Genomic DNA, 24,957 nt, shown 5'->3' with positions numbered 1-24,957 from the left:
TCAGTTCCAGGACACCCAGAGCTGTTACACAGAGAAACTCAGTCTCAAACAAACAAACCAAAAAAAAAAAGTTTTTTTTTTTTTTTGTTTTTGTTTTTTAAATTTGTGTGTGTATCGTGTATGTGTGGGGAGTGTATGTCCTAAGAGCAGGTACCTCAGAGGCTGGAGGAGAGTTCTCTCAGTGTTCTCTATCTCATTTATGACCCAGGCTTTGATTTCTTGAAGCTGTTACATTCCTGTGTTGCAAATGCTGAGCTTCTGCCTTCCGTCAGCAGCAGTGCCCTCTTGTAGGACAGGAGTCACTGATTTTTTTTTTTTTTTTTTTAAAGATCTATTTTGCCGGGCGGTAGTGGTGCACTCGGGAGGCAGAGGCAGGCAGATTTCTGAGTTCTAGGCCAGGCTGGTCTACAGAGTGAGTTCCAGGACAGCCAGGGCTACACAGAGAAACCCTGTCTCGAAAAACAAACAAACAGATCTATTTTATGTATTTATTTTTGTACTTTTTGGTTTTTGTACTTCTCAAGTGTGTGTGAGTGTGCCTGTGTTTACAGGTGTGCAGGTGCCTGTAGAGGCAGATTCCCAGAAGCTGGAGTTCCAGGAGGCTGTAAACCAGCCCACTGCAAGAGCGGTTCCCACTCTTAGCCACTGAGCCATTTCTCCAGCCCTGTATTTGCTGATCTTCACTGTTTGACCAAACTTTTATTTTTTTAAAAGATATATTTATTTTATTCATAGAGCACACTGTAGCTGTCTTCATACATACTAGAAGAGGGCATCAGATCCCATTACAGATAGTTGTGAGCCACCATGTGGTTGCCGGGAATTGAACTCAGGACCTCTGGAAGAGCAGTCAGTGCTCTTATCTGCTGAGCCTTCTCTGATCAAACTATTTTAAACCACCATCTACTAGTAAGAAATTCACTATTTTTAGCCAAGGCAAATCTCTAGGGTGAGATTCCTTCAACCCCTTAGTCTTCCTGGGTTTCTTCAGAAGTGCTTTCCAGCTCTGAGGACCATATCCGGCCAGCAGTGTCCCTGGGGCTGGGGAAGCAGGGAAGTTACTCTTCGGTTTGTTCTTGTCCAGCACTGAAGAAGCACCCTAGCACCAGGAAGTCTGGGGCAAAGGCCCTGGGTGGTGCTGGGGGGAGAGGGCCTTCAGCAACCTCAGGGCTGGCGGGAGGCAGGAGCCCCAATTGCTGAAGCCCTTGGAGGCTGAAGCAGGGTCTGTGGGAAGGGAGGAGCCCACAGCCCCCTTGTTCTTGCCTTGCTCAGCGGGAGCAGGACGAGAAGACAAGCGCAGTGAAGGAAGAGCTGAAATACTGGCAGAAACTCCGCCACGACCTGGAGCGCGCACGGCTGCTGATCGAGCTCATCCGCAAAAGAGAGAAGCTGAAGCGGGAGCAGGTGAGCAGAGCGCCAGCCCAGCGCTCACCAGGGTCCCTGCTCTTTGTAGCATCACAGGACTCGGTGCCACCTCTCTGGGGTCAGCATGCTTTGTCCCTCTTGTGCTGAGCACTGTGGACTCCATGTTCTGCCCACTTGGTGGAGTGCTGCTGGAGGCATCTATGTTTCATGGTTCAACTCATTTGGGCTGGAGCCTGTGCTTAGTTCTGCACACCTGAGCCCTTGACTGGAGTTTCTCAGGCCTAGACATTTTTGGAGAGATACTAGCCAGAATGTCTTGAAAAGCTTCTGGAGCCATTCTATGACATGGCCGGAGGAAAACCCGAGGTTTTCACTGGGCCGTAAGCATCTGTGGACTTGGAGTCTGTTTAAAATTCCAGCCTCAGTTCAAGAACATTCAGAGCCCCCCAGCACAGGGAATGAGAAGGTCGGTGGTCTAGCATGTGGTACAGGAGCAGGGTGTGAGAAGGTCGGTGGTCTAGCATGTGGTACAGGAGCAGGGTGTGAGAAGGTCGGTGGTCTAGCATGTGGTACAGGAGCAGGGTGTGTGTTGTTGCTGGGCAGGCTCTGAAGCTTGGCTCTTTCCCTAACATTAGACAGACCGTTTAATCTCTGGCTACCTCTGTTTTCTCATCTTTAGTATAGAGATGACGAGAGCTGACGTCGTAAAGATAGATGACTTCATGTGTGCCTCAGTTGAGAATACTGCCTGGCACATAGGGCTGGAGAGGGAGCAGCTGCTGCTGCTCTTAAGGGTCGCACTGACCCTCTGCCCCCTGGAGTGTCTGCGCGGGTGCTCTGCACATGGCACAGAGCAAATGTTAGTCATTGAACGGATGACAAGCCCAAACTGTTCTCTCTAGTCCAAGAATAGCAGCTGCTACTCGAATGCTTTCGAGGCGTGGGTTAAAATTCTTCCTCCTCCTGTCATTCAGTTCAGTAACCACACACCCCTCTCTGCTAGGCCCACAGCTCGAGCTCCTCTGTGCATCCTGGGCAGCTCTTACTGCGTTTAGCATGAGTGGGCAGAGAGGACATCTCAAGACCTTCCCAGGTCAAACTGTAATTTGTATCCAGGCTTGGTCTTATAGCTTAGAGTGTCTGCCTCGGGTTCATAAAACCGAGAGGAGGAGGAGGACGCCCTCGCACTGGTTTATGTTGCTGTGGCTGAGAGCAGGAGCTTCTCTGCCTTACTCATGGCTGTGTGGCACCTGTAAGATAACTTTGGACAGGATAGCACTGTAGCTACGCTGAGCCTGGATTCCCCGGTCACCCTGGGCCCACACGTGCTCTCAGTGAGAGTTCTCAGAGCTCATGAGATACACATGCCCACATTTGGTTTCTTCAGTGTGCTCGGACTAAGGCCTGGGCTTCAACGCTTCTCAGGTTTTTTCCCAAACAGATAACTCTGTTAACTCAATCATGTCACCAGACTCCATGTACCAGATTCTAAAGTGGGGGCCTGATCTCTGCTTCAGTTGCTGTTGTTAGCTGAGATAATAACACACGAAGAAGAGCAAGCAGTGTGGCTTAATGGTCAGCAGTACTGTGGAGCCCCGTGCTAACTGTCCTGTTAGCTCTGTGACCTGGAGCCAGTCTCTTGGCCTCTGTGTGACTCCACTTCCTCTGTGTGAAATGTCTATCTGTACCCAGCTTGATACTCACTCAGTGTTACGGGAGACGCTTACACTGGCCCCACACATCTGCCCCCAGACACATTTACACATAACTAAAAATAAATCTTTAAAAGGTGCTTAGGCCGTTACTTGACACCTAGCGTGGATTCTTACTAGTGTTAGTTACTACAGTCGATAATTGATATTACTTCTGTGAATTCTGGTCTGGCTCTTGATGCACAGAAAACATTTGTAAAGTAGCTGTTTCAGTCTATTCACTGCCGCCAGGATGGATTGTCACAGACTGGGCCGTTTGCGAAGGAAAGCTGACTTGGCTCCTGAGTCTGGAGGCTGGAAGTAAGGGCGTAGTGGCAGGTTGGTGAGAGGGATCCATCCTGAGATATGCCTCGATAGGAAAGCAGATGAGAGAGAGAGAGAGAGAGAGAGAGAGAGAGAGAGCGAGAGAGAGCGAGCGAGCAAGTGAGCAGGGAGTCTGCCTTAACAGCTGTCACTCCTGTGAGAGCCCACGACCAGCCTCCTGATCTTTTCTGAGGGCAAAGCCACACGATGCCAGCACCCCTCCGCCCTCACACACTGGGAGTTGTGACTCTTGACACGTGAACTACACTGTCTGTGTGAGCCTTGGGTGGAGCGGCTGCCTTCATCCCTCATGGAGATTTGTTACACATGATTGTCGCAGGTCTAGAAAGTCAGTGCCTCTGTTGTGGTGCTCTGACCACTCCTTTCATTACAGGTCAGAGTGCAGCAGGCTGCCATGGAGCTGGAGCTAATGCCATTCACCGTTCTGCTGAGGACGACTCTGGACCTGCTGCAGGAGAAGGACCCTGCACACATCTTCGCAGAACCCGTCAGCCTGAGTGAGGCAAGTTGCCCCTCTAGGCAGGAAGTCTGTCCTGGAAATGGCCTGTGGGTAGAACAAGGAAGGGTTGAGTCGCAGGCCATCCAGAACTGAGGGTGGGGTGCTGTCTGGCTAGTAGACTTGCTCAGGGTGAGGGGTCTGTAGGAGGTCTGGGCGGACCAGGCCGTGAGGCCCCACATGGCCGCAGCAGAGAGTTGGGAGGCCAAGAGGAGCAGTGAAGGGTGCGCCCGTGTGGCTCATAAATAGTTGTTGTAATTGTACAGGTTTTATATGTTTAGGTTCCAGACTACCTGGAATTCATATCCAAGCCAATGGATTTTTCTACTATGAGGCGGAAGCTGGAATCTCACCTGTACCACACCTTGGAGGAGTTTGAGGAGGACTTTAACCTTATAGTTACCAACTGCATGAAGTATAATGCTAAAGACACAATTTTCCACCGAGCAGCTGTCCGCCTGCGGGACCTGGGAGGGGCCATCCTGCGGCATGCCCGGCGGCAGGCAGAGAACATCGGCTATGATCCTGAGAGGGGCACCCACTTGCCCGAGTCACCCAAATTGGAAGACTTTTACCGATTCTCCTGGGAGGATGGTGAGGAGCATGGATGGGTAGGGAGAAGCACCAGGAAGAGAGGCCCAAGGACAGGGCCCAGACAACCCAGGATCAGGGTGGGCCTCGGAGGTGCAAAGCTGTGGCTGGGAGCGGACCAGTGTGCTCTGGGGCTAAACTGCTGCACTCAGTGCTGTAGGGAAGGCGGAGCTCTCTGTCTGGAAAGTCAAGGCCTCTCCAGGCATCTTCTGGATCCCTGCAGTGTGGCTCTGGAGCATGGGGTGGGAGGACCAGGAAGGAGAGGGCTTCTGAGCACCACACCCTGCCTGTCCCCGCTTGCTGCATAATCACTCAGGCCAGGGATTGATAAGCCACTGCATGCCTGTTGCATGGCTGTGGGCGTGACTGGGGCTTGCTTCCTGCATATGTTTTCCACATTCCGTTCTGTCCCTTCTGGGCAGCAGTGTTGTAGGGCCAAGGCCCACGTTGACACTGCTGGAAGTCACCGGCCTAGCCCTTCCAGGACCATAGTTTGCATCCAAAAGATGTCAGCCCTTTTCTCTCGCCCTGCGCTGGGCCAGCCGGTCCTTCAGCCTCTTCTCCCTTCTCCCTGGCAGTGGACAACATCCTCATCCCAGAGAACCGGGCCCATCTGTCCCCAGAGGCACAGCTGAAAGAACTGCTGGAGAAACTGGATTTGGTGAGCGCCATGCGGTCCAGCGGGGCCCGCACCCGTCGTGTCCGCATGCTGCGCAGGGAGATCAATGCCCTTCGGCAGAAGCTAGCACAGCCACCTCCACCACAGCTCCCGTCACTGAACAAGACTGTGCCCAACGGGGAGCTGCCAGCAGGATCTAGGGGGGATGCAGCTGTGCTGGAGCAGGCCCTACAGGAGGAGCCAGAAGACGAAGAGGACAGAGGTGAGAGAGTCACAGGTGGGCAGGGTGCTGGGGTGAGTAGGGAGTCTGCAGGAGTAAGAGGCTGATACCTCTTGAGAGTATCCTCCCCTGAGTATAGGTCTGACCCTGCGGGTAGGCATAGCTCTTGGAAGTGGTTGGGGTAGGGGTGTTAGTGTGTTCCCAAGGTACCCAGATGTTCCAGAATGGTTAGTTACAGGGCAGTGGAGAGGTTCGAAGAGATTAGGGTGCTGGAGCCCAGCAGCTCCACAGCAGGTAGTTCAGCTCAGTCAGCTTCCTCTCTGCCACTGAGTGCAGCACTCTGAGAATAGGCTCCCCTTGGCTGTGGGAGGATGAGCAGAGAAATGAGGACCTTCCTTGTAGCCTGGACTCGTGGTTTGGATCCCAGCTGGCCAGGGCTGTAGGGCCACCCAACCAAGGAGCCAGATGACCAAGGACCGCATAGACTGAAGCAGGTGGCTTTCTCCAGTGAATGTCATGTGACAGCCAACAGTTTATTAGAGTGCTCCTTACCTTAATGATTCAAGGAAGCAACTCTCGAAACCCAGGACCCATCTATGAGCCGAGCTGCTTCCCACTGGAGCCTGTCCTTGCCTCAGCCCAAGGTTTGGGGAGACCTGTCACTCGCAGAGCCTAAGCATGGGTTTTAATAAGGCTCAAATTGCAGACACTGGCCTGTTTTGTTGTAGGTCAGAGACACAATAGAGAAGCCACATGACATCAGAAGGCTGTGTGACCATTAACTTTCATGTGTCGGTCAGCATGTCATTTGAATCCCACTGCTTGACTGTGACAGGGTCACACACAGTGGGCCAGTTGCCTTAGCATCACCCAGAGGGTTTCCTGGTCAAGTCTCAGAGGTTCATATGGGGATGTCTGGGCTGTGTCTTGTAAACTTTCAAATGAAGCAGACTTGTTTGGGAGCTGCCTAGTTCCTTATGTCTGCAAACACTCTTTTTGCCTGCCGGGTGCCCTCACAAACCAGAACTGAGGACAGGTGAGAAAACCCCGATGTTGGTGAGAATGTAATCCTCCAGTCTGGCAAGCTGAAGCCTTGCCTCACTGTTGACTATGCCAATGACTTTCTCAGACGAGAGTGACATTTGAAACACAAACCATTAGGTTCACTTTGTAAGCCATCTTCCCTTTGTATTTTGCCTTCATTTGGTCTGAACTGTAAATCTCTAGCTACAAAGATAATTTACATTATGATTCAGAACAGCAGCAAAATTACAGTTATGAAGTAGCAACAAAAATAACTTTATGGTTGGGGGTGACCACAAGAGGAATTGTATTAAAGGGTCACTGACTAAGTCAGTTCAGTCAGTCAACAGGGTCTCGAGAGAGGGAGTGAGGATTAAAGAAAGAAAAGATTATAGTATGACCCCAGCAAGTGCAGTGGTGGGTTTATTTATTTATTTTTTTCAGTCTGCTTTTATACCATTCTAGGTACATGCAAAGAATAGGGTCAGTCCTAGGTCAAAGACAAAGTAGTCAAGGAACAAGCAAGGCATAAACAAAGGTCCCATGATTACTGTATTCAGGGACTTAATAAGACAATCAAGATACAAAGAACACATTTCTCAGCTGTATTTATCTTGAGCCTTGCCCTAGCCCAGTGTCAAATTTTTGCCTGAGCCTACTTCCGTGTCTTAGCCCGATGTCCACATGTCACCTCCCCCCTTTTTTAATTCATTAAACAAGACTGTATCTGTCTTAGGCTGTTCTGACAAGAATGCCTTCTTTACTCATCATTGAAAAAGCGTTATCCAAAGCAGTGCACTTCTGTCTTAGGTTGGTAAGGCTTTGTGCAGACTTAACCATCATTGTCTGTCCGCCTATTAAACTAGTGTCGCTGTCTGGGGATCCATTTTTAGTTTCAAGCCATCTGTTTTGGTCACCAACATGTTGGTGTTGTTAAAGGCAAATTGTAAATATTCTAGCCAATATCCTTGACGAGGCACCAAGAGCTCTCCACAGGTCTCAGCATTGGGCAGGCTGAGAACCTGCTGTCCTAGTTGACACGCACGCACGTGGCAGGGATTGAGAGTTGTTGAGTGTGGACAGAGCTTACGCCTCCTTTCATCTTCACTTAGATCTGAGGCCTAAGAGGAGCCAAAGCCACGGTCCTTGCTGGCAGAGACAGCGTCTGACTTGTAGGAGCAGACTGTTCTAGAATGTTCAAGCATGATTTCTTCTTCTCCAACAGATGATTCAAAACTGCCTGCCCCACCAACCCTAGAGCCTACTGGGCCTGCGCCTTCCTTGTCAGAACAGGAATCTCCTCCAGATCCCCCAACCCTGAAACCCATCAGTGACAGCAGACCTTCAAGCTGCTGCCTAAAGTCCCGGAAGGTGGAGGATGAAGAGCTCTTAGAGAAGTCAGCCTTGCAGCTGGGGAACGAGCCCTTGCAGTGCTTGCTTAGTGACAATGGCGTTGACAGGCTGTCTCTCATAAACTCTGACAGCCCTGCTGGCAGCCCTCTCGGCAGTGTGGGCCGCCGAGCCACAGTCCTCTGCAAGAAGGCCACGGACGGAGCTAAGTTACAGAGAGCTCCAGACGGCACCCTGGAAGACGGCGGGGCCCACGGCCCAGGGGACGGCCCTGCTTCTCCAGCCAGCACGGAGGAGGAACACTATTCCCGGAAGCGGCCAAGGAGCCGGAGCTGCAGTGACAGTGAAGGGGAGAGGTCCCCTCAGCAGGAGGAGGAGACAGGTGACCGTGCCTGCGACTTCTTTACCTATTTCCCATCTGCTTGGCTGCTTTGCTGGACCCTCCCCTGCCAGCCATTTCTAGGAACCTCTCTGAGGAAACAAGCTGAGAGCAGTTGTTTTTAAATTGTGTTTTGTGCTGTCCCTGGCCGTTAGTGGACAATAAGACTTTATGTGGTCAAATGGTCTCTAGCTTCCCTTCAGTTCACTCTTGAGATACTTTTTTTTAGACACTGTCTTAGGCACTGGAGGAAAATTAGTGAACAAAGCATGAAACTCTCTTCCAGGAGAAACAGACTGCGGGCAAATGAGGCTCTTGTATTTGAAGTTCAGGGACAATCATTAATCAAAAACACTGGTCATACTATCAGAGAAGAGGACATAGAGAGTACTGGGTGGCATGAGACAGAGCGGCCAGGGAAGGGGACATTTGGGTAAAGATGTGAAGAAACTGAAGTCTGAGCTGCTTCAGTTTGTCTAGGGAATGGTAGTCTAAACAGACAGATGAGCAAATGCCTTGGAGGTGGGCACACACGTGCAGCAATGTGGCAGTCGGGAGAGGAGGTCCCAGAATAGATCACAGAGCTAGGTCACTGGAGTCCTGACTGTGTGCCCAGCAGGAGCTGGTCTCTGATGGGTAGAAGGTACTAAGTCAGACTCAGGGCCGTACAAAGAGCACGGAGTGAGTGCTCCTCTGAGTTACTGAGAAGTCCCCGAGCACTGCCAGAGCCGCTCAGGGAACTTGACCAGTGGTTGGGAAGGCTTCTCTTGAAGATGACACCTGAAGCTGAGGGCAACTGGAAAGGGGTAGCTGGTGTGAGGGGCCCAAGGCACATGTGGGGGCCTTACATGCCAGGCAGGCATATTTGATTGTGGTGAGGTAGGAAGGCTACTCTTGACCGGTGCTCCTCTGTCACGTATCCTTTATGTGGTGGCTGTGATGGTGTGCTCAGTGCTTGCTTTCTCTCTTTCCAGCACAGCCTCCCCTTCCCTCAGCCATGTGTCTCTGTAGTAGGATGGCTGTTAGGAAGACCCTGACTTCCCGTTGCCTGTACTGGAGGGAAGTTCCCTTTCTGAGCCTCTCTCTTTCTTACAGATGTGTTGCTTGTTATTTCTTCCTATGCTGCAGGGCTAAGGTTAGAATAGATTACAGAGAACGCTGCCAATGGTGGCAGATGCTGTCATCTTTCCAGTTGTGTGTGTGTCCCCAAACAGCTAAAGCTGATTGTACTAAGAATGAAGTCCCACCAACCTGGGCCCCTGTGGCTCGAGGATACTGCAGCCATCGCTGCTGCCTGGCACTCAGAATACAACTTAGCTGTATACAACCTGAGCTGAGCTCAGAAGGCAGGCCTCCATCCTTCGCAGGGAAGGCACAGTTATGTCCTTTGACTCACGCTAAGGTCCTTATGTTAGAGGAAACGCTAGGCCAGGGAAGAGCCATCCTGGCTCAGGCGTCTGCTCTCACAAGTGTGGCTGGCCTTGCTGTTTTCTAGCCAAGGTGTCTGACAGCTCTTAAATCGGTGGTCTGATCCACTGTCAGCCTTGGTTCAGTGCTCAGAGCTGGGGGTCTCGGGAGTTAGAAATCCAACAGATGGAGCAAGGGAAGCCTCTATGGCAAGGTGACCCTGGGACAGTGACAGCTTGCTCTGCTCGAGGCTCCTTGCGAAAGGATTCCTACCAAACAGCCTCTCTACTTCACCAAAGAAGGGGGCCAGCATTTGAGAGCCTAGCCTGGAGCCCTGGCTCTGGTGCTCCAGTCTCCTCTGGGCTGCTGTAGTCCTAAGCGTGCAGTCTTCGATGCACAGGCTCCTTGAGATATCTCTGGGTGTGGCTGACCCTAAGCCCTTATCCTGTCTTAGCTTCTCCTGCCAGCTTCCCTGGAGAAGGAAGCTGCCGTTGCCAGCTGGGACAGGGAGGGCTTATGAGTGGTCATCAAGAGGTAAGGCTGTGGCTCTTCAAGAGCCAGAGGACCTCCCTGATAACTGAGGTTTGAAATGAGAGTGGATCCAGGGGCGTGTGAGCCCACCCAGGTGGGGAAGCCGTAGTCTCCCTCAGTGGTCAGGCGTGTGCTGACGTCATCTTTTACAGGGAGAGTCAGGAGGTGCAATCTGCTCACTGGCTAACATTCTCTCTAAGGGTCCCTCTGCCACCTATCATACACTCCTTACAGGGATAGCCACCGACCTCTCTGGTCCTCTGAGGCAGCTTCCCACAGGGAGGCATGTGTCAGGGAAGAGAGGTTCTGCACTCAGGGCTCACTCTGTGTGTCCTTGGCAGGCGTGACTAACGGCTTTGGAAAACACACGGAAAGCGGGTCTGACTCGGAATGTAGTTTGGGTCTCAGTGGAGGACTGGCGTTTGAAGCTGGCAGGTAAGGACGCTTATCCCCCAAGCTCGGGCAGCCTTGAGACCTCTTTTCCTTCGTTCTCCATTCAGTGACAGGTCCAGCTTCCTTCTTAGTTCTCACTACTGCGGTCTCCCCAGGCTCTGGCCTGTCTATAACTGGAGCGCTGAGGGAAAGGGACTGGTCTTTCTCAGATCTGTCTAAGCAAGAGCAGTGTTGGTGTGTCTGTGGAGCTCAGTCTCCTGTTGCCCAGGGAAGTTGCTATTTGAGACGCACACTCCAGTACGTGGGCATGTGCGGAACCCAGCTTGGTGCAGACATGGTTTCGTAGGATTGGTCTCTTCGGTTTGTTTTGCCTTCTTTTCCGTGAGGGTTGAACCCTGGCCCACACACCTGCTAGGCAAGCGCTCTACCAGTAAGTTACAACCAAAGCTTTTTTTTTTCCCTTGGTTTTGTTTTGTTTCTTGATATAGGATCTTGTTATGTAGACCTGGATGATTGGAATTCAAATCTTTTTACTGCCTTGGTCTCCCAGGTGCTGAGATTATGGGCGTATACCACTATGCCTGGTTTTAGCCCTTGGTTTTTGAAATAGGGTAGCTCAACCTTTGTTCCCTTTCCGGGTGCTGGGGTTGCAGGCATGTGTCAGCTACATCCAAGTGCCCACAACTGTGGCTTCTGTAGAGGTATTGTGTAGGAATGAGGGAAGACCAAGTATGGGCTTTTAAAGGCCCCCTTTTCAGAGGCTCTAGGTTACCCGACATTGCTGAGAAGGGATGGGTTTCTATTGTTCTTTAACCTGAAGGGAGGATTTCTGAACCAGAATCTTCATTTCTCCCAAGTCTAAGAGTTTACTGAGTTCTGCCCTGTGTTTTCTGTTCTCCCAGACTCTGGATAGAGAGGGATGCTTGCGTGAAAGGGCCTCGGTGTCACTGTGGAAGGTGACTGCTGAGAGAACCCTTGGTTTAGGAAAGCCCAGAAAAGGCTGGCCTGTGTCTGGAGGCTTGTGAAGCAAGCCTCGTTGGCGTGTGTGCCTTGACATCTGCTTACCTGCCGAGCTTCCAGGTGGGGCCTGTGCTGGCCTCCTACATCAGTCCCTCCCCTTGAAACCTCAAAACTGCCTTGACTCTCTCCCTGTCTGTCAGAGCCTCCAGAAACACAAAGGGAGTAATGCGGATAGAGAGTTTATTAGGCTAGAAAATACAGATTTCAAAATGTTAGAAAATGAAATGCTTCTTGCTTGCTCTCAGGTTGGAGTTCTTGGCTTTCTTCAAAGACAGTGGCCCCCGCCTGTAACCACAACACTTAGGTGACTGAGATAGAAGAATCATAAGGTGGAGACCAGCCTAGGCTTTGTAGTAAAGCATGTTAAAAACAAAACAAAATTAGAGCTAAGCAAATATGTAAGTGCCTGGAAGGTCAGTTTACTGGAGTTAGGGTAAGACTGAGGTCAGCCATCTGTCACCTTCCAGCCCTTGGCTGGGGTGGAAAGGGTACTGTTTTCCCTTACTGAAGGGCAGGCTTCCCAGCTGTGAGTCAGAAGCAGGCCAAGCTGGCCTGCTGGTCCAGATGATGCTTGCTTTTGTGAAGACCTCCAGTCAGCCGCCACTTCTTGCTTTCTGCTTGGTAGAGGAGCCATGCCCTTGAAAGGTATTTCCTCTCTCAGCTGGTGTTTCAGAGTTTAAGCATGAGAGACTGGGACCAGACTGACCAGGCTCAGTCCCCAGAATCACACGGTGGAAGTAGAAATCCCACTTCACAGGCTGTCCTCAGACCTCCACACACACAGGTGCGTGCCAGCACCTCCACACCTGTGTGCACACACATGATAATTTAAAAAAAAAAATGTAAAAGTAAGTAAAATGGGAGACCCAAGTTCTGCTGGCAGTGTTCTCTCCCTCCTAGACTCTCCCTCCTCTCCACTTCTCCAGCAAGAGCAGAAAGGAAACTCTTATAAGTTTGATTGAAGCCATGTTGTCTCTTCTTGTTCTGGTTTGTTGTTGTTTTGAGGTGGGGTCTCACCACTTAGCCCTGGCTTCCTGGAACTCACTGTGTAGACGAGGCTGGCTGGCCTTGAACTCACGGAGCCTGTCTCCTTGCACTGATTCCTCACCTCTTGCCCGTTTGCTCCATGGTTGGTCTGTCCAAACCGCTCTTCTGAGCACCTTTCTAATCACTGTGCTCCATGGCAGTCTGTTACACGCCATGCAGACTGTGAACTCGGTGTGACTGAGGCTTGGCCCCCATTGGCTCCCCCTTCTGAGTGCTAGGGTGACATCTGTGCCCCACCACACCCAACTGCACCCTCTTGTGGTCACTCCTCCAGCTGCTGCTGAGGTGTGGTGGGAGTCACTGATGTGAAGATACCTCAGTTCCTGTAGCTCATCTCGTTCGTAGAGGAGATGGATGGAAATTAGCCTCCGAACAGCAGACTGGCTATCCTGGGTTGGCCTGGGTCTCTGGGGAAGTCTGCAAAGCAAGCCTCAGCGGCATGGATCTGCCTCATCAGAAGCACACACAGCTTGTTCTGCTGCTGCAGCCTAGTGTCCAAAGCCCCTCGAGTCTGTGCTGGCACTCTGGAGTAGAACACTGGTAGTCTCTGATACCTTAGACCTGAAAAACAGGAAACCATCCACAGAGTGCATGGTTGTGTGGACATGGACTTTCCACATTTCCTAACGCCTCGGGGGCCATCACTGCTCAGGGTCACAGAAGGTCACAGATGGAGACAAGCTGCCTGGCTTGTCTCTTAGTTGCCTCGCCCTGCTCTGAGCTGCATGGGCAGGCTTTGTAGGCTTTGCTGGTGTTGCTTCCTAAATAGGTACCAACTGCGTTTCCTGGGGGAATGTGAGCCGTGGTTTTGGTTAATCCAAGTTTTAGCATGGATTCAGTTCTGATTCGGTGAACCTGAGTTCCACACTCTACCCTTCCTTGACTTGCTGCATCTTGGCTTTTCTGTAAAGGTTTGACTCATCTTTTAACCGCTTCTTCTGGTTGAAAAGTTATAGATCAGCAACATTATTTATTTTTGAGACCATCTTACAGTGTAGCTCAGCTAGGACTCACTCTGTAGATGCTCTAGCCCCAAATCACAGAGACCCACCTGCCTCTGCCTCCCTGGTACTGCAGAGACCCACCTGCCTCTGCCTCCCTGGTACTCCGACTAAGAGTGTGTGCCCATGGCCAGCAGGGGTAGAGTTTCTTAAAGTTTGATGAGTGTGGGGCTCCCAGCCACATAGTTGTTGCCCAGAAACCCATAACTCTGATTGTGCATTCAACCTGCGCAAGGGATGGTTTTAACGCCAGTGCTTCCTGCCTTTGTCTAATTGGCTTCCCTCCCTCCCTCTTTCTTGTTTCCTGCCTTTCTTTTTCTTTTTGATGAGACAGGTCTCCCTATACATCCCTGGCTGTCCTGGAACTTGCTCTGTAGACCAGGCTGGCCTCAAACTCATAGAGATCTGACTACCTCTGCTTTTGCCTCCTAAGCGCTGGGATTAAAGGCTTGTGCCACCATGCTTGTGGAGGCCAGAGGACAGCCTGTAGGAGTTAGTACTCGCCTACCAAGTGGATCTGGGGATCAGACTCATTTTTGACATCAAGTGCCTTTACCCACTGACCCAGCTCATCCTCCAGACTTTCCCTCTTTGCAGTAGCTTTGTTTAAAGAAAGAAGCTCATTTCCTTTTTAGTTTGGGGGGGGGGGGGAATCCATCCCTATCCAAGAAAAACTTCACTCACAAACCATTTGGAAGTGAGAAGTGGATCTATTTTTCAATTTAAAATGTCTTTGCTAATTCTGGAAAGAAGATGTGACTGTTATAGAATATTTGGAAAAGAGGCAGATTTTCGGATCTCAAAAATAAATTGGCTTCTCAAGAAAAGCACAGAGTGCAGATCCAGGCAGAGGTGAGAGGGCCTCCTGGTAGCCAGACTGTCCTGAGAGGCTGAGGACACTGGGTAACTGACCCTCCCTGTGTTGCTGTTGTCTTCATGGGTCTCATGGTGTAGTCCAGGCTGTCCCGGAACTCACAGAGATCTGTGATTAAAGGTGTGCAACACCACACCCAGCCCCATGGTCTCCCTCTGGATGAAACGGTCCTCTGTAGAGCAGGAGAGTCCCTCCACAAGGATGGACTGGTTTCTGGTGGAAACCCCCAGGTCACATGTGCCGGGTTAATACTGGCCTGCAGAGGAAATGGAAACGCTGTTTCTGCCTTTGTGCTTTGGTGCCTGTTAGACTTGGAAAAGCAAGAGTGGGTTGGTTCCAATTAAAGACTGCTCACTTCACCCTCTCCTCTGTGTGCAGTGGCCTGACGCCTCCCAAACGCAGCCGCGGGAAGCCAGCCCTGTCTCGAGTGCCCTTCCTTGAAGGTGTGAATGGAGACTCTGACCACAGTGGCTCAGGTGAGGAGACTATGGAGGCGGAGCTGGGGGAAACATGTTCTGAGAAGCAAGCTGTCCGAGCTGCTCCGTGCAGGGGCTCCCAGCCTGGCCATCAGTCTGTGAGGGCTACACCCACAGACACTGACTAGAGAGATGCCTTCACTCTTGGGCCAGTAACACTTAGCTTTTGTTTCATTTTTGAAGTATCTTTAGTTTGTGTTGTATTTTGAGTCTCTGTTGCTGTGATCATGATCATGGTAAAAGCAACCTGAGGGAACAGGGCTCTCCTCAGTACAGCCTACAGTCCGTATGAAGCAGGGCCGTGGAGGGATGCTGCTTACTGGCTTGCTCCCCAGTACTTGCTCGGGTTCTGATGTGACCACCAGCCCGGGGATCACATCAGCCACTATGGGCTGCACCCTGCCCTCCCTCATCAGCCATCAATTTAAAAAAAGCCCACAGACTTGCTATAGGCCAGTGTGAGAGAAGCATTTACTCAATCGAGAGTCCCTCTCCCAGAGGACCCATGTCTAGGTTGACAAAAACCAAATTAAAACAAAAACACTAGGCAGCACAGTTTGAGTAGTTAACACGTGCCCATGATGACCAGAAATCCAGAAACTCTAATGAAAGCCAGCATTCCTCTCCGGAACATTGGCTGCTAGCTGTATGGTTGTTTTTTCAGAACTACTTAATGTATATTCAAGCTGAAACCTGTACATGTGTTTGAGAAAAGTGTAGCGGGCCCCCATTCCTTTCTTCTACTTCATGGTATGGTATACCCTGGAAATCCTTTGCTTTCTCCTGCCTGCCCAGCGGCCCACTGTATGGGAGGACTCTCCATTGGCTTCACTAAAGCCCTCCACAGGCGGACACTTGAAGTGTCTTCATCAGTGCTGCGTTGAGAGCCCCTGCAGGCACAGGTCATTCCATCCATGGAGTGTTAGGCTGGAGGAAGTATGTGTGTTTGTAGTTAGTTCTGGCTGATGTTGCCGGGCTTTGCTCTCTAGCGTCTGTGGTAACGTGTCACTGATAACCTGGGCTTTGTCGATGATGCTTGTTTCGCCTGATAGAAAAGAAGGCCTGGGGTGACCCCCAGATGGAGTAGGTCCAGAGCAGTCTGCTTCTTAGCTCACAGTTGTCTGTCTGTCATGTGTACTCTGGATGGCCCGTGTCTGCCAGTCCCCTCTAACACACAGGGTTCCTTCCTTGGTGCAGCTGCTTCCCTCGGCCTTTCCCAGTGTCTGTTGACGGATGCATGCCTTTGAGTCCCATTTCTTTGTGTCCGCACCCAGACAGCAGGTCTCACGTCCAGGTGAATCTGTGCGTCTAAGCGTGAAGTCAGGAAGTGGATCTGGCACACTTGTGCTTCTGGTGGTGACATTCTTCTTCTTACTTTTTAAACCCACATACTAAAAATGATGCCAAAGACTATTTAAAAAGACTTGCACTCCTGAAGCCTGCATGGGGACACCGCTGCCCCGTCCCTGGGTTGCTTGCAGTTCTGTCAGGCACACTGTGACAAGTGCGAATCTGACACACACTCTGCTCACAGTTTTTGCTTGTACACTTCCCCCTTTTTTAAAGGCTCATGGTTTTTCTGTGTACTGTATTACTGGACCCTTCTATCTGACAAGCTGTGCTTGACGTGAGTGGACCGTGGGTTACCTCCAGCCTTTAACACAAACAATATTTTGAATGCACATTTTTGCCCCAAATCCTATTATTACCTTTCTTATAATAAATTTTCTTAAAAGTTTATTGGAGCAGATGGTGCAGATGGTGCAAACATTTATTTTAATGCTCCTGGGATACTGAATAGAATTGCATTCCAAAAGAACCTGAAGGTCTGTAGTTTTTCCTCCACGTGGCTGCACGGGTTTCTGCTCCGCTGGTCTTGGTGCTGGTTTGTACCGGTTCATTGTCAGCGTTCTTCACTCACTGGCGTCGAAACATCTTTCTTTTTCATCCTAGTTAACTATAGTCTCTGCTCTCAGATCTGAGCCCTTTTCCGTAGCTGGGTGAAGGTCACTTCTGTTCACAGTCTGCAGGGGTCTGGGAAGGAGCGAGGTCTCTGTGATGCTCAGAGTGTCAGTGAGGCTGAGGAGGGGTAGCCCGTCCCAGGCTGCATACCTGGGGTCAGCAAATGCCTGTGCCCAGCTCCTTGGCTCTGCTAGTTTGTGGTGCTGCCAGGTGCTTGGACGGCCTATCCTGGCCTGGTCAGAGCAGTGTTCAGGTTCTGTTGAGATGGTCTCTGCATTTTCCATCATAAAGCCTCCATGAGAAGGATTCCCAACTTGGGGTGCAGACAGTGCTGTCTCTGCTCAAGCTGGGGCATGCGCCTTCTCCCTAAGAGGCCCTGGAGGTGAAGCCATTATTTTTTTTCCCCAGGGAGGCTGTCCCAGAATTCAGGGTCAGAGGTTGGTAAACTGTAGCCTGCTGTCTGTTTTTATATGGCTCATTAACTAAAAATGGTTCTGCATTTCAGATTATGAAAAAAAATAGTATTTTATAATGTGAAAGTTGTATGAAATTCAAATTTCAGTGTCAGAACGTGAGTTTTATTGCTGAGGAGACATGTGCATCTGTTTAGTCTCTGGCTGTTTCCATGCTGGAGCTGCAGAGACCATGTAGCTCCTAAAAGGGTGAAATAGGTATCGTTCGGACATTTATAGGGTTACTTTGCTGACCCCTGACCCAGTTTTAGAATCCCTAAGGAAAGGGTGGAGGGAGTTGCTGACTCAATCCTGGGCTGCCCCAGTCAGATGGAAGCCACAGGCAGGGCTTTGGGGCACCATGCCAAGTCCCCTTTGGGCGCTGTCTCCTCCCCTCCCCCACCCCCCAGGCAGAAGCCTCCTGATGCCCTTTGAAGACCGCGGAGACCTGGAGCCCCTGGAGCTGGTGTGGGCCAAGTGCCGAGGCTACCCTTCCTACCCCGCCTTGGTGAGTCTGCCCCAGACGACACCCTCCTGTTCCCTCTCCCCCGGCGCCTCTGGCCCCTGCCTTGCCTTGGGGGATTATCTGATTGGATGAGTGTGGTGGGAGTCAGGAGCCTTCAGCTGCAGTGGGGAGGGGGGATCTTTACTCTAGCTTTCCTGGGGCAAACCAGCAACCCACCCCTCCCCACACACACAAGGCTCCAGGTCTTCAGAGACCTGGTGCTTAGGGCTTCTGTAGCATTGCTCACTTGGTCTGTGTGGGAGGAACACTGCTCAGTGTAGTTTCAAACACTAACAATGCTTAGCGGTGGTAGTTAACATCTGCCTACCGAGTCCTTGAAATGCCAGGGACAGAATGGTTGGTCTTGTTTTGACGGGAAGAGACAGGGTCTGTTAGCTACTGTCAGCCAGCCAGTAAGCACTGGGGTTGGAATTTGATAATATGATGGAAAGAAAGCCTTTGTTTTGAGTCCCTGCATTAGGAGTCTTCCCCAGTCCTGGCCTCTCAGGGCTGCAGTGGCCCCTTTCCCCACACATACATGTGTGCATACGGGGCAGTATGCCTTTCCCTTCCCAGCATACCGTGAACATGTCCATCTCACATCTCACATCCTGTCCCGGTTAATGATGACATCATCATGTCCTTGCTAACGATGACGTCGTCTTTCAGTTGCTCTCACGTGCTACGCATTGACCATTTCCCAGCTCCCCGTTTAGATTTACTCTTTCTCTGTGGTCGGCAGTTGTCAGTGAACATCTTAGCTTTACCTTGGTGCACAATCGTGGTTATTTTCCTGGAGCGCCCGCCAGGGGCGGCATCTATAAGGATTCTAGCACAAGTTAGTTGAGGTTTACACATTGGTAGTGGCTAATAATCCTATCTACCTCCTTGGCTTCTGTCTCCTATCTTCCTAACCTTGATTAGGGCTTCATTGCTGTGAAGAGACACCATGACCATGGCAGCTCTATAAAGTCAGACATTTCATTGGGGCTGGCTTACAGTTTTAGAGGTTCAGTCCGTTATCATCATGGCAGGAAGCAATGACAGCATACAGACAGACATGGTGCTAGAGGAGCCAAGAGCTCTACATCTTGCTCTGAAGGCATCCCGGAGGAGACTCTGATTCCACACTGGGTGGAGCTTGAGCATAAGAGACCTCAAAGTCCTCTTTCCTAGTGACACACTTCCTCCAACAAGGCCACACCCACTCCAATAACACCACACCTTCTAATAGTGCCACTCCCTGTGGCCAAGCATTGAAATACAGGACTGTCGGAGGGCTATTCCTGTTCAATCTACCGCAGCCTCCTAAAGCTTTCCCAGGTGGGGAGGAACTGGCCACAGGCTCTGGAAGATAATACCACCAACTGGAAACCTTTGGATCTTGTGAGAATCATCTGGAGAGATTTTAAAAAATATATAAAGTCAGCTCCATCCTAGGATACCAAAGAAGCCTTCCAGAGGCCGAGACCAGGCATAGGATACCAGAGAAGCCTTCCAGAGGCCGAGTCCAGGCATAGGATACCAAAGAAGCCTTCCAGAGGCCGAGTCCAGGCATAGGACACCAGAAAAGCCTTCCAGAGGCCGAGTCCAGGCATAGGATACCAGAGAAGCCTTCCAGAGGCTGAGTCCAGGCATAGGACACCAGAGAAGCCTTCCAGAGGCTGAGTCCAGGCATAGGATGCCAGAGAAGCCTTCCAGAGGCTGAGTCCAGGCATCAGGATACCAGAGAAGCCTTCCAGAGGCCGAGTCCAGGCATCAGGGGTTTCTTAGGGTCTGTAGCACTGGGAGGACCACCCAGGATCTCTGGTGCACAGCTCCACCCATCCCTACCTCTCTGTGACTCTTGAGCCTGACAGCAGCCTCCTGAGATGAGGAAGACGGGATCCTGTTTGTGACGATGAGGAAACCCTGTTGCAATGATATTGTACCACTTCCTGGGGACATATTGGTTCATTTAGCCTGCTTTGTCCCGTCCTCAGCTATGGCAGGTGTGGAAAAGTCACACTCACCCAGTAGTTGGAGACACTGAACTGGGAGCTCTGTACAAATGAGACCATGGACCCAGTTTAGTCATTAAGGAAGTGATGGTGCTGGCAGGTTTGGAGCATTGGGTTTGGGGTTTTGTTTCATTGGTTGTTTTCAAACCTTACAATGAAAGACAATCCAAAACTAGCCTTTAAAATACAAATAAACAAACAAAATCCAGGGACATGTTGGCACCCACTTATCTCAGCATAGGCAGATGGACCTCACTGAGTTTGGGGCCAGTATGGTCTATATAGTCCCAGGACAGCCAGGGCTACATAACGAGACCCTGTCTCATACCAAACAAAAGACTACAAAGAAGAAATTCAGTCACCACCTGAACACAACATGTGCTTTTATTTGGTGCATGGCCTGCATCCCTCTTCCTGCGCATGTCCGTTGTGCATGGTGTACCCGGGCTGTTGTGAGTTTTGTTTTGCTTCTGCAAAAGTAATGTGTACATTACAGGAGATTTGGGCAAAAAACGGGGTGGTGGGGGAAGCAGTGTGCCCACCCCTTTGTAGTATATGGAGTAATATTTGTACTGTTCCCTTTTGCTGATGACGTATTGCACGTGATAGTGTGCGCACATTTGCCGCATGTTACCACAAGCTTCGTGTCCACGCTCTGTAACCGCCATCGTGTTCACTGAGTGGACCGTGTGCAGCTGTCCTCTGACCGCTCGTCCTCCAGGTCTTCCCAGTCTCTTCCTGACAGCCAGCAGGTGCAGGTGGAGGCAGCAGAGCACCCACCCCCCTTCGGTAGCTGGGGAGTCTTAGGACCGTTTCTGTTGTGTCATTAGATCTTCAGCTTCAGTCCCAGGAAGAGTGACAGGCAACCTGGGGGACAGTTTCAGTTACTACATAGCTCATGGGTAGGCCAGAAGTTGTTCTTTGTTAGGGTCTTTAAGAAATTTGTTTAGATTTATTTATTTAATGTGTGTGTTTATATGAGTATTTTGCTTCTATGTATGTATGTTTGTTTGTGCACCACACGCATGTCTGGTGCCCGGGGGAGGGCCATCGGAAAGTGTCAGTCACCTGGAAGTTGCAGAAGGTTATGAGCACCCACCATGAGCTGAACTTGGGTCTTCTGGAACAGCAGCAAGTGCCCTTTGCTGAGCCACCTCTCAGTACCTTAGCTAGCGGCTTACCTTGGAAGGACATGGGGGTGCTGGCAGATGACCAGGTAAATGAGCAGTTTCTTATAAGCAGAGGTCCCTGGAGCAGGACATGGAAGTTAAGATTGCTCTGTCTCCAGAGAAGGCTCTTCCTCAGTCAGTTTCCAAGTCTCTCTGGCCTCTGTGCGCAGAGGTCGTGAGCCAGCTGCCCTGGAAGCAGGGCCGGGCTGGAGGCTGCCTGCAGTTCAGGCCCAAAGCCAGACCACAGCAGAGGCTCCAGGGCAGCTGGTTTCCGTCCCACCACAGTTTCCACAGTTCCACCCTCCTGTGCCCAGTGTTTCCCCGTCTGCTAACACCTGTCAGGCTTCCAGCCTCCACAGGAGATTGAAGGGATGCTGTGTGGCTAGTTAAGAGCCTTGGGAACAGACGGTGCTACATACCTGGAGAGCTATTGCACTGTTGATGACGTGCCTGCTCAGAATCAGATGGAGCCCTGCCGTTCTGGGGATTAGTTCCTCTGGTGGTGGCTTTGGTTTTTCCCCTCAAACCCTGAGGGGGAAAACTGTCTCCTCTCCAATCTTACCATAGAGGTGTCTGGCCCCACTCACCTTGGGAAGGTGGCAGGTAGCCAGAGCCTGTTACACAGGACTAAAGGTGTTGCCTCTGTTGTCTGGCTGAGCTTTCTCTGTGGCCACAGCCTAGGTGCCCGGCTGAGCAAGGCCCTGAGTCCTGGAGTGAATTACAGAGGATGGCAGGGAAGTGGCCATACTCCTTTCTAGGAGACATTGTAAGAGAGTTTGCTTCTCTGGCCTCCATATCCGGATCACCTGCTCAGCCTGACAATCAGGTCCTTTCATCTGAAGGATTGATTGCACAAGGCTGGGAGGGGCAGCACAGTGGACTAGGAGAACAAGAGTTAAGATTTCTATTTTGAGGTGCTGGTGACCCATGCCAGCCTCTCCAGCACTCATTACATGGAGAACTGAACCCTTGTGTGCTGAGGTGTCCGATGCCTCGATGGTTGGGCCTGTAGCTCTCCCACCCTCGCCTGCTCAGGGCCTGTCTCCTCTTCTGCCTCCAGATCATCGATCCCAAGATGCCCCGGGAGGGCCTCCTGCACAACGGTGTCCCCATCCCTGTCCCTCCGCTGGACGTGCTGAAGCTGGGCGAACAGAAGCAGGCAGAGGCTGGAGAGAGGCTCTTTCTTGTCCTCTTCTTTGACAACAAGAGGACCTGGTGAGTGACAGCTGCTGCAGGCCCCTGGCCAGGGCGCAGGGTCAGCCCAATGGAGGGAGAGGACCTGGTGAGTGACAGGGTCAGCCCAGTGGAGGGAGAGGACCTGGTGAGTGACAGGGTCAGCCCAATGGAGGGAGAGGCTTCCACTGTGGCTGTTCCTGAGGACAACCAGCCTTGGAGGAAGGCTGGAGCTGGCCTCCTGCTGGGGAGGGGGGCTTTTCAGGAGGAGACTTTCATCAGACAGCCTGGGGCACGAGGAGAGGTCCAGCTGCTGCACACTTTGAGTACAGCCCTTGGCTTTCCTCTGTAGAGCTCAGGAGAGGCATTGGGAATTGTGGATCTCTGTACCCATAGGCCATCCTGGGGATGGGCATGGCCTTGGATAGGCAGCTCCAATACTAGCTAGTTACCAGAGACAGATTAAACTGAAGGCTGAACAGGGCAGTCCAGCGGCTGAAGGAAAGGATGCCCCAGTCCAAGGGGGCCTGGGCAGCCTGGTGTCCTTTACGCGGGGCTCGGAGGCCCCTGGCTAGTAAGTGTTGTCACCCCATCTCTGTGTAGAAAGCAGGCTGGTTATAGAAATGTCCAACACGGAGGCTGTGCCTGACCTGGGAGCTGGGTCCCAAGGAGCCCCTGCAGGACCTGCTGCAGCTCAGCTCTGCTCTGCTTGCATTTCAGGCAGTGGCTTCCAAGGGACAAAGTCCTGCCCCTGGGTGTGGAGGACACTGTGGACAAGCTCAAGATGCTAGAAGGCCGCAAGACCAGCATCCGGAAGTCAGTACAAGTGGCCTACGACCGCGCCATGATCCATCTGAGCAGAGTGCGTGGGTCCCACTCCTTCGTCACTTCCAGCTACCTGTAAGAGTGGAGCCGGGCCTGTGTCTGCCTTTGCCTCTCCTCTGTCCCCGAGGCATGAGAAGCCTCTTCTGCCCCTGCCACGTATATGGTCGGCAGCTTCTTTCTAATGGCAGGCCCTGACTGGACTGGGTCTCCAAGGGCGAGACCCAATATTGACCAATCATGTGGTTCCCCTGGAGGACTGCTGTGTGCCAAAAACTCCCACCCGAGGTCCCTGGGGATATTCCACTGAAGAACCACTTACTTAGAAGTAGAAACAGCTGAGAGTCTTAGCCAGCCAGCGAGATAGACCTGGCCCACAGGCAAGAGGCCTAGGCTGCTTCTCTGGGGCCAGCTGGCTCCTTCCATGCCTCTCCCACCTAACCATACCTCAGGGCAGGCAAGGTTCTGACACTGATCCCAGAGATGTGCCAGGGTCCCTCCCCCCACACCGCCCATGCTCACACCCCATCTCATCTCCCACACCCAGCCCAGGCTCTCCCTTCCCTCATTGCTCTCCTCTCTCCCTTGTGCCAAACTGACAGCAGCATCACCAAATTGATCTTTTTCTTTGATGCCCCATTTTCTTCCTGGCCAGCTGCTACATTAGATGGATGTCTGCCAGGCACTTGAGCCCCAGGTAGAAGCCACTCTACTTGTAGGAACCCTCCCCACACCCACAGAAGCCCACTTGTGCCGTACATGTCCTGTGGGTGGACTGGGCTCCCGTCATCCCCTTCGCTGTGAGGAGTGTTGAAGGCCGCCCCTGTCCATGCACAGGCTGGATGGATATTGGGGTGGCATGTGCCCTTCAGCGGGCATGCTGCTGCCCCTCCTCCCCTCTCGTGGGGTTTTTTTCCTCCTGCAGCAGCCTTAAGCCTTACTGCATCAGCATGTTACCACTGTCACCACAGGCCGCAGGCCACATGGCTGCCCTCTGGCACCCTCCCCCGGGTTTGCTGCTCCTGCCTCCCCAGCAGGGAACACAGCTTTTCTCTCATCCCCTGCCTTCAACCCCCTCTCCACCTTCACCTCCTCAACCTCCTCCCCTCAAAAAGGAAGGAAAACAAAACTGTGAATGAGGAAAGCTGACTGACAAACCAACACAACTCTCAGAGGCTTCTGCTCTTGACATTTCTTTTCACCTCTTAAGCACCAAAGCCGCAGGCGGATTTGTAGACCGCCGACCGCCACGCAGATTTCTACCTTGATGTTAGTTTTAATTGTTTTAAGTTTTTTCATAGGGGAGTTTTGGGCAAATATGAAGTCCCTGGGGAGATCACTGCCATTTTTACATACTCAAACTTTTTAAAAAATGCAACCCACCACCAACTTCTTACACATTTGGGACATGAGCCAGAGTTTAAAGGGAACCAACAAAACTCAACGAGAGGGCAAGGTTCTGTCCAGTAGACAGCGCAGCCGCGGCCGGGACAGGGCGTGCTGTATATAACTGTAAGATACCTTCGTAAGTTATTCAGACCCACACTCTCCATTACCAGGACCCTCCACTGTGCGGCCATGCCGTGCAGTCTAGCCAAGGAGCCAGTGCGGTCCCCCTCTCCCCAGGTAGCTGGTCAGCTGTGGACTCTGTGACCCTCGTCTAAACCTGTGTCAAGATCTCGGGGCTTCTTCCTCTCTCTGACTCCTTCCCCCAACACTCTCTCCTGTCTATATTTTTCAGTCTCGGAATCCTTCCCTCTCTCCGAGTCCCACTTAAAAAACTGCTCTTTTAGGACAGGACGCGGCTCAGACCCTGCTGTGGCGCAGGGCCTCGTGTCTGTCTGTCTGTCTGCTGTGAAGCACACGATGCTCTATTTATTGTAGAAAGTGACTTTATTTGCCTTCTAGAATTGTTTATAACAGATGGATATAAGAGAGGTAATAAACAGAAAAACCTATGCCTGTAAAGAATACAAGAGTTAATTTTACCTACCATAATATGACGTCTTATTTTCTCTCTGAGAAATAAATGTTCTATGGGCCGTG

General features: G+C 51.5%; 1 protein-coding gene across 2 annotated transcripts in view; it reads left to right on the top strand.

The window, feature by feature from the left end:
* Nucleotides 1-24,957, top strand: part of Brpf3 (bromodomain and PHD finger containing 3) — a 36,682-nt gene extending 11,725 nt beyond the window's left edge. Inside the window, exons 4-13 of one of the 2 annotated variants that reach the window (XM_034524379.2) lie at nucleotides 1,273-1,404; nucleotides 3,775-3,903; nucleotides 4,179-4,491; nucleotides 5,067-5,369; nucleotides 7,576-8,082; nucleotides 10,359-10,452; nucleotides 14,731-14,828; nucleotides 17,653-17,750; nucleotides 21,977-22,131; nucleotides 22,810-24,957. In XM_034524379.2, the coding sequence (XP_034380270.1) occupies nucleotides 1,273-1,404; nucleotides 3,775-3,903; nucleotides 4,179-4,491; nucleotides 5,067-5,369; nucleotides 7,576-8,082; nucleotides 10,359-10,452; nucleotides 14,731-14,828; nucleotides 17,653-17,750; nucleotides 21,977-22,131; nucleotides 22,810-22,993 (2,013 nt within the window). In that variant the 3' untranslated portion in view covers nucleotides 22,994-24,957. The remainder of the gene's footprint in view (nucleotides 1-1,272; nucleotides 1,405-3,774; nucleotides 3,904-4,178; nucleotides 4,492-5,066; nucleotides 5,370-7,575; nucleotides 8,083-10,358; nucleotides 10,453-14,730; nucleotides 14,829-17,652; nucleotides 17,751-21,976; nucleotides 22,132-22,809) is intronic. The other variant, XM_076917185.1, reaches the window with a different exon arrangement.

This window comes from Arvicanthis niloticus, chromosome 20, assembly GCF_011762505.2.
Source record: "Arvicanthis niloticus isolate mArvNil1 chromosome 20, mArvNil1.pat.X, whole genome shotgun sequence".
Lineage (NCBI taxonomy): Eukaryota > Metazoa > Chordata > Mammalia > Rodentia > Muridae > Arvicanthis > Arvicanthis niloticus.
Note: the sequence above shows the minus strand (reverse complement) of the source record. Positions and strands in the feature narration are given on the sequence as shown.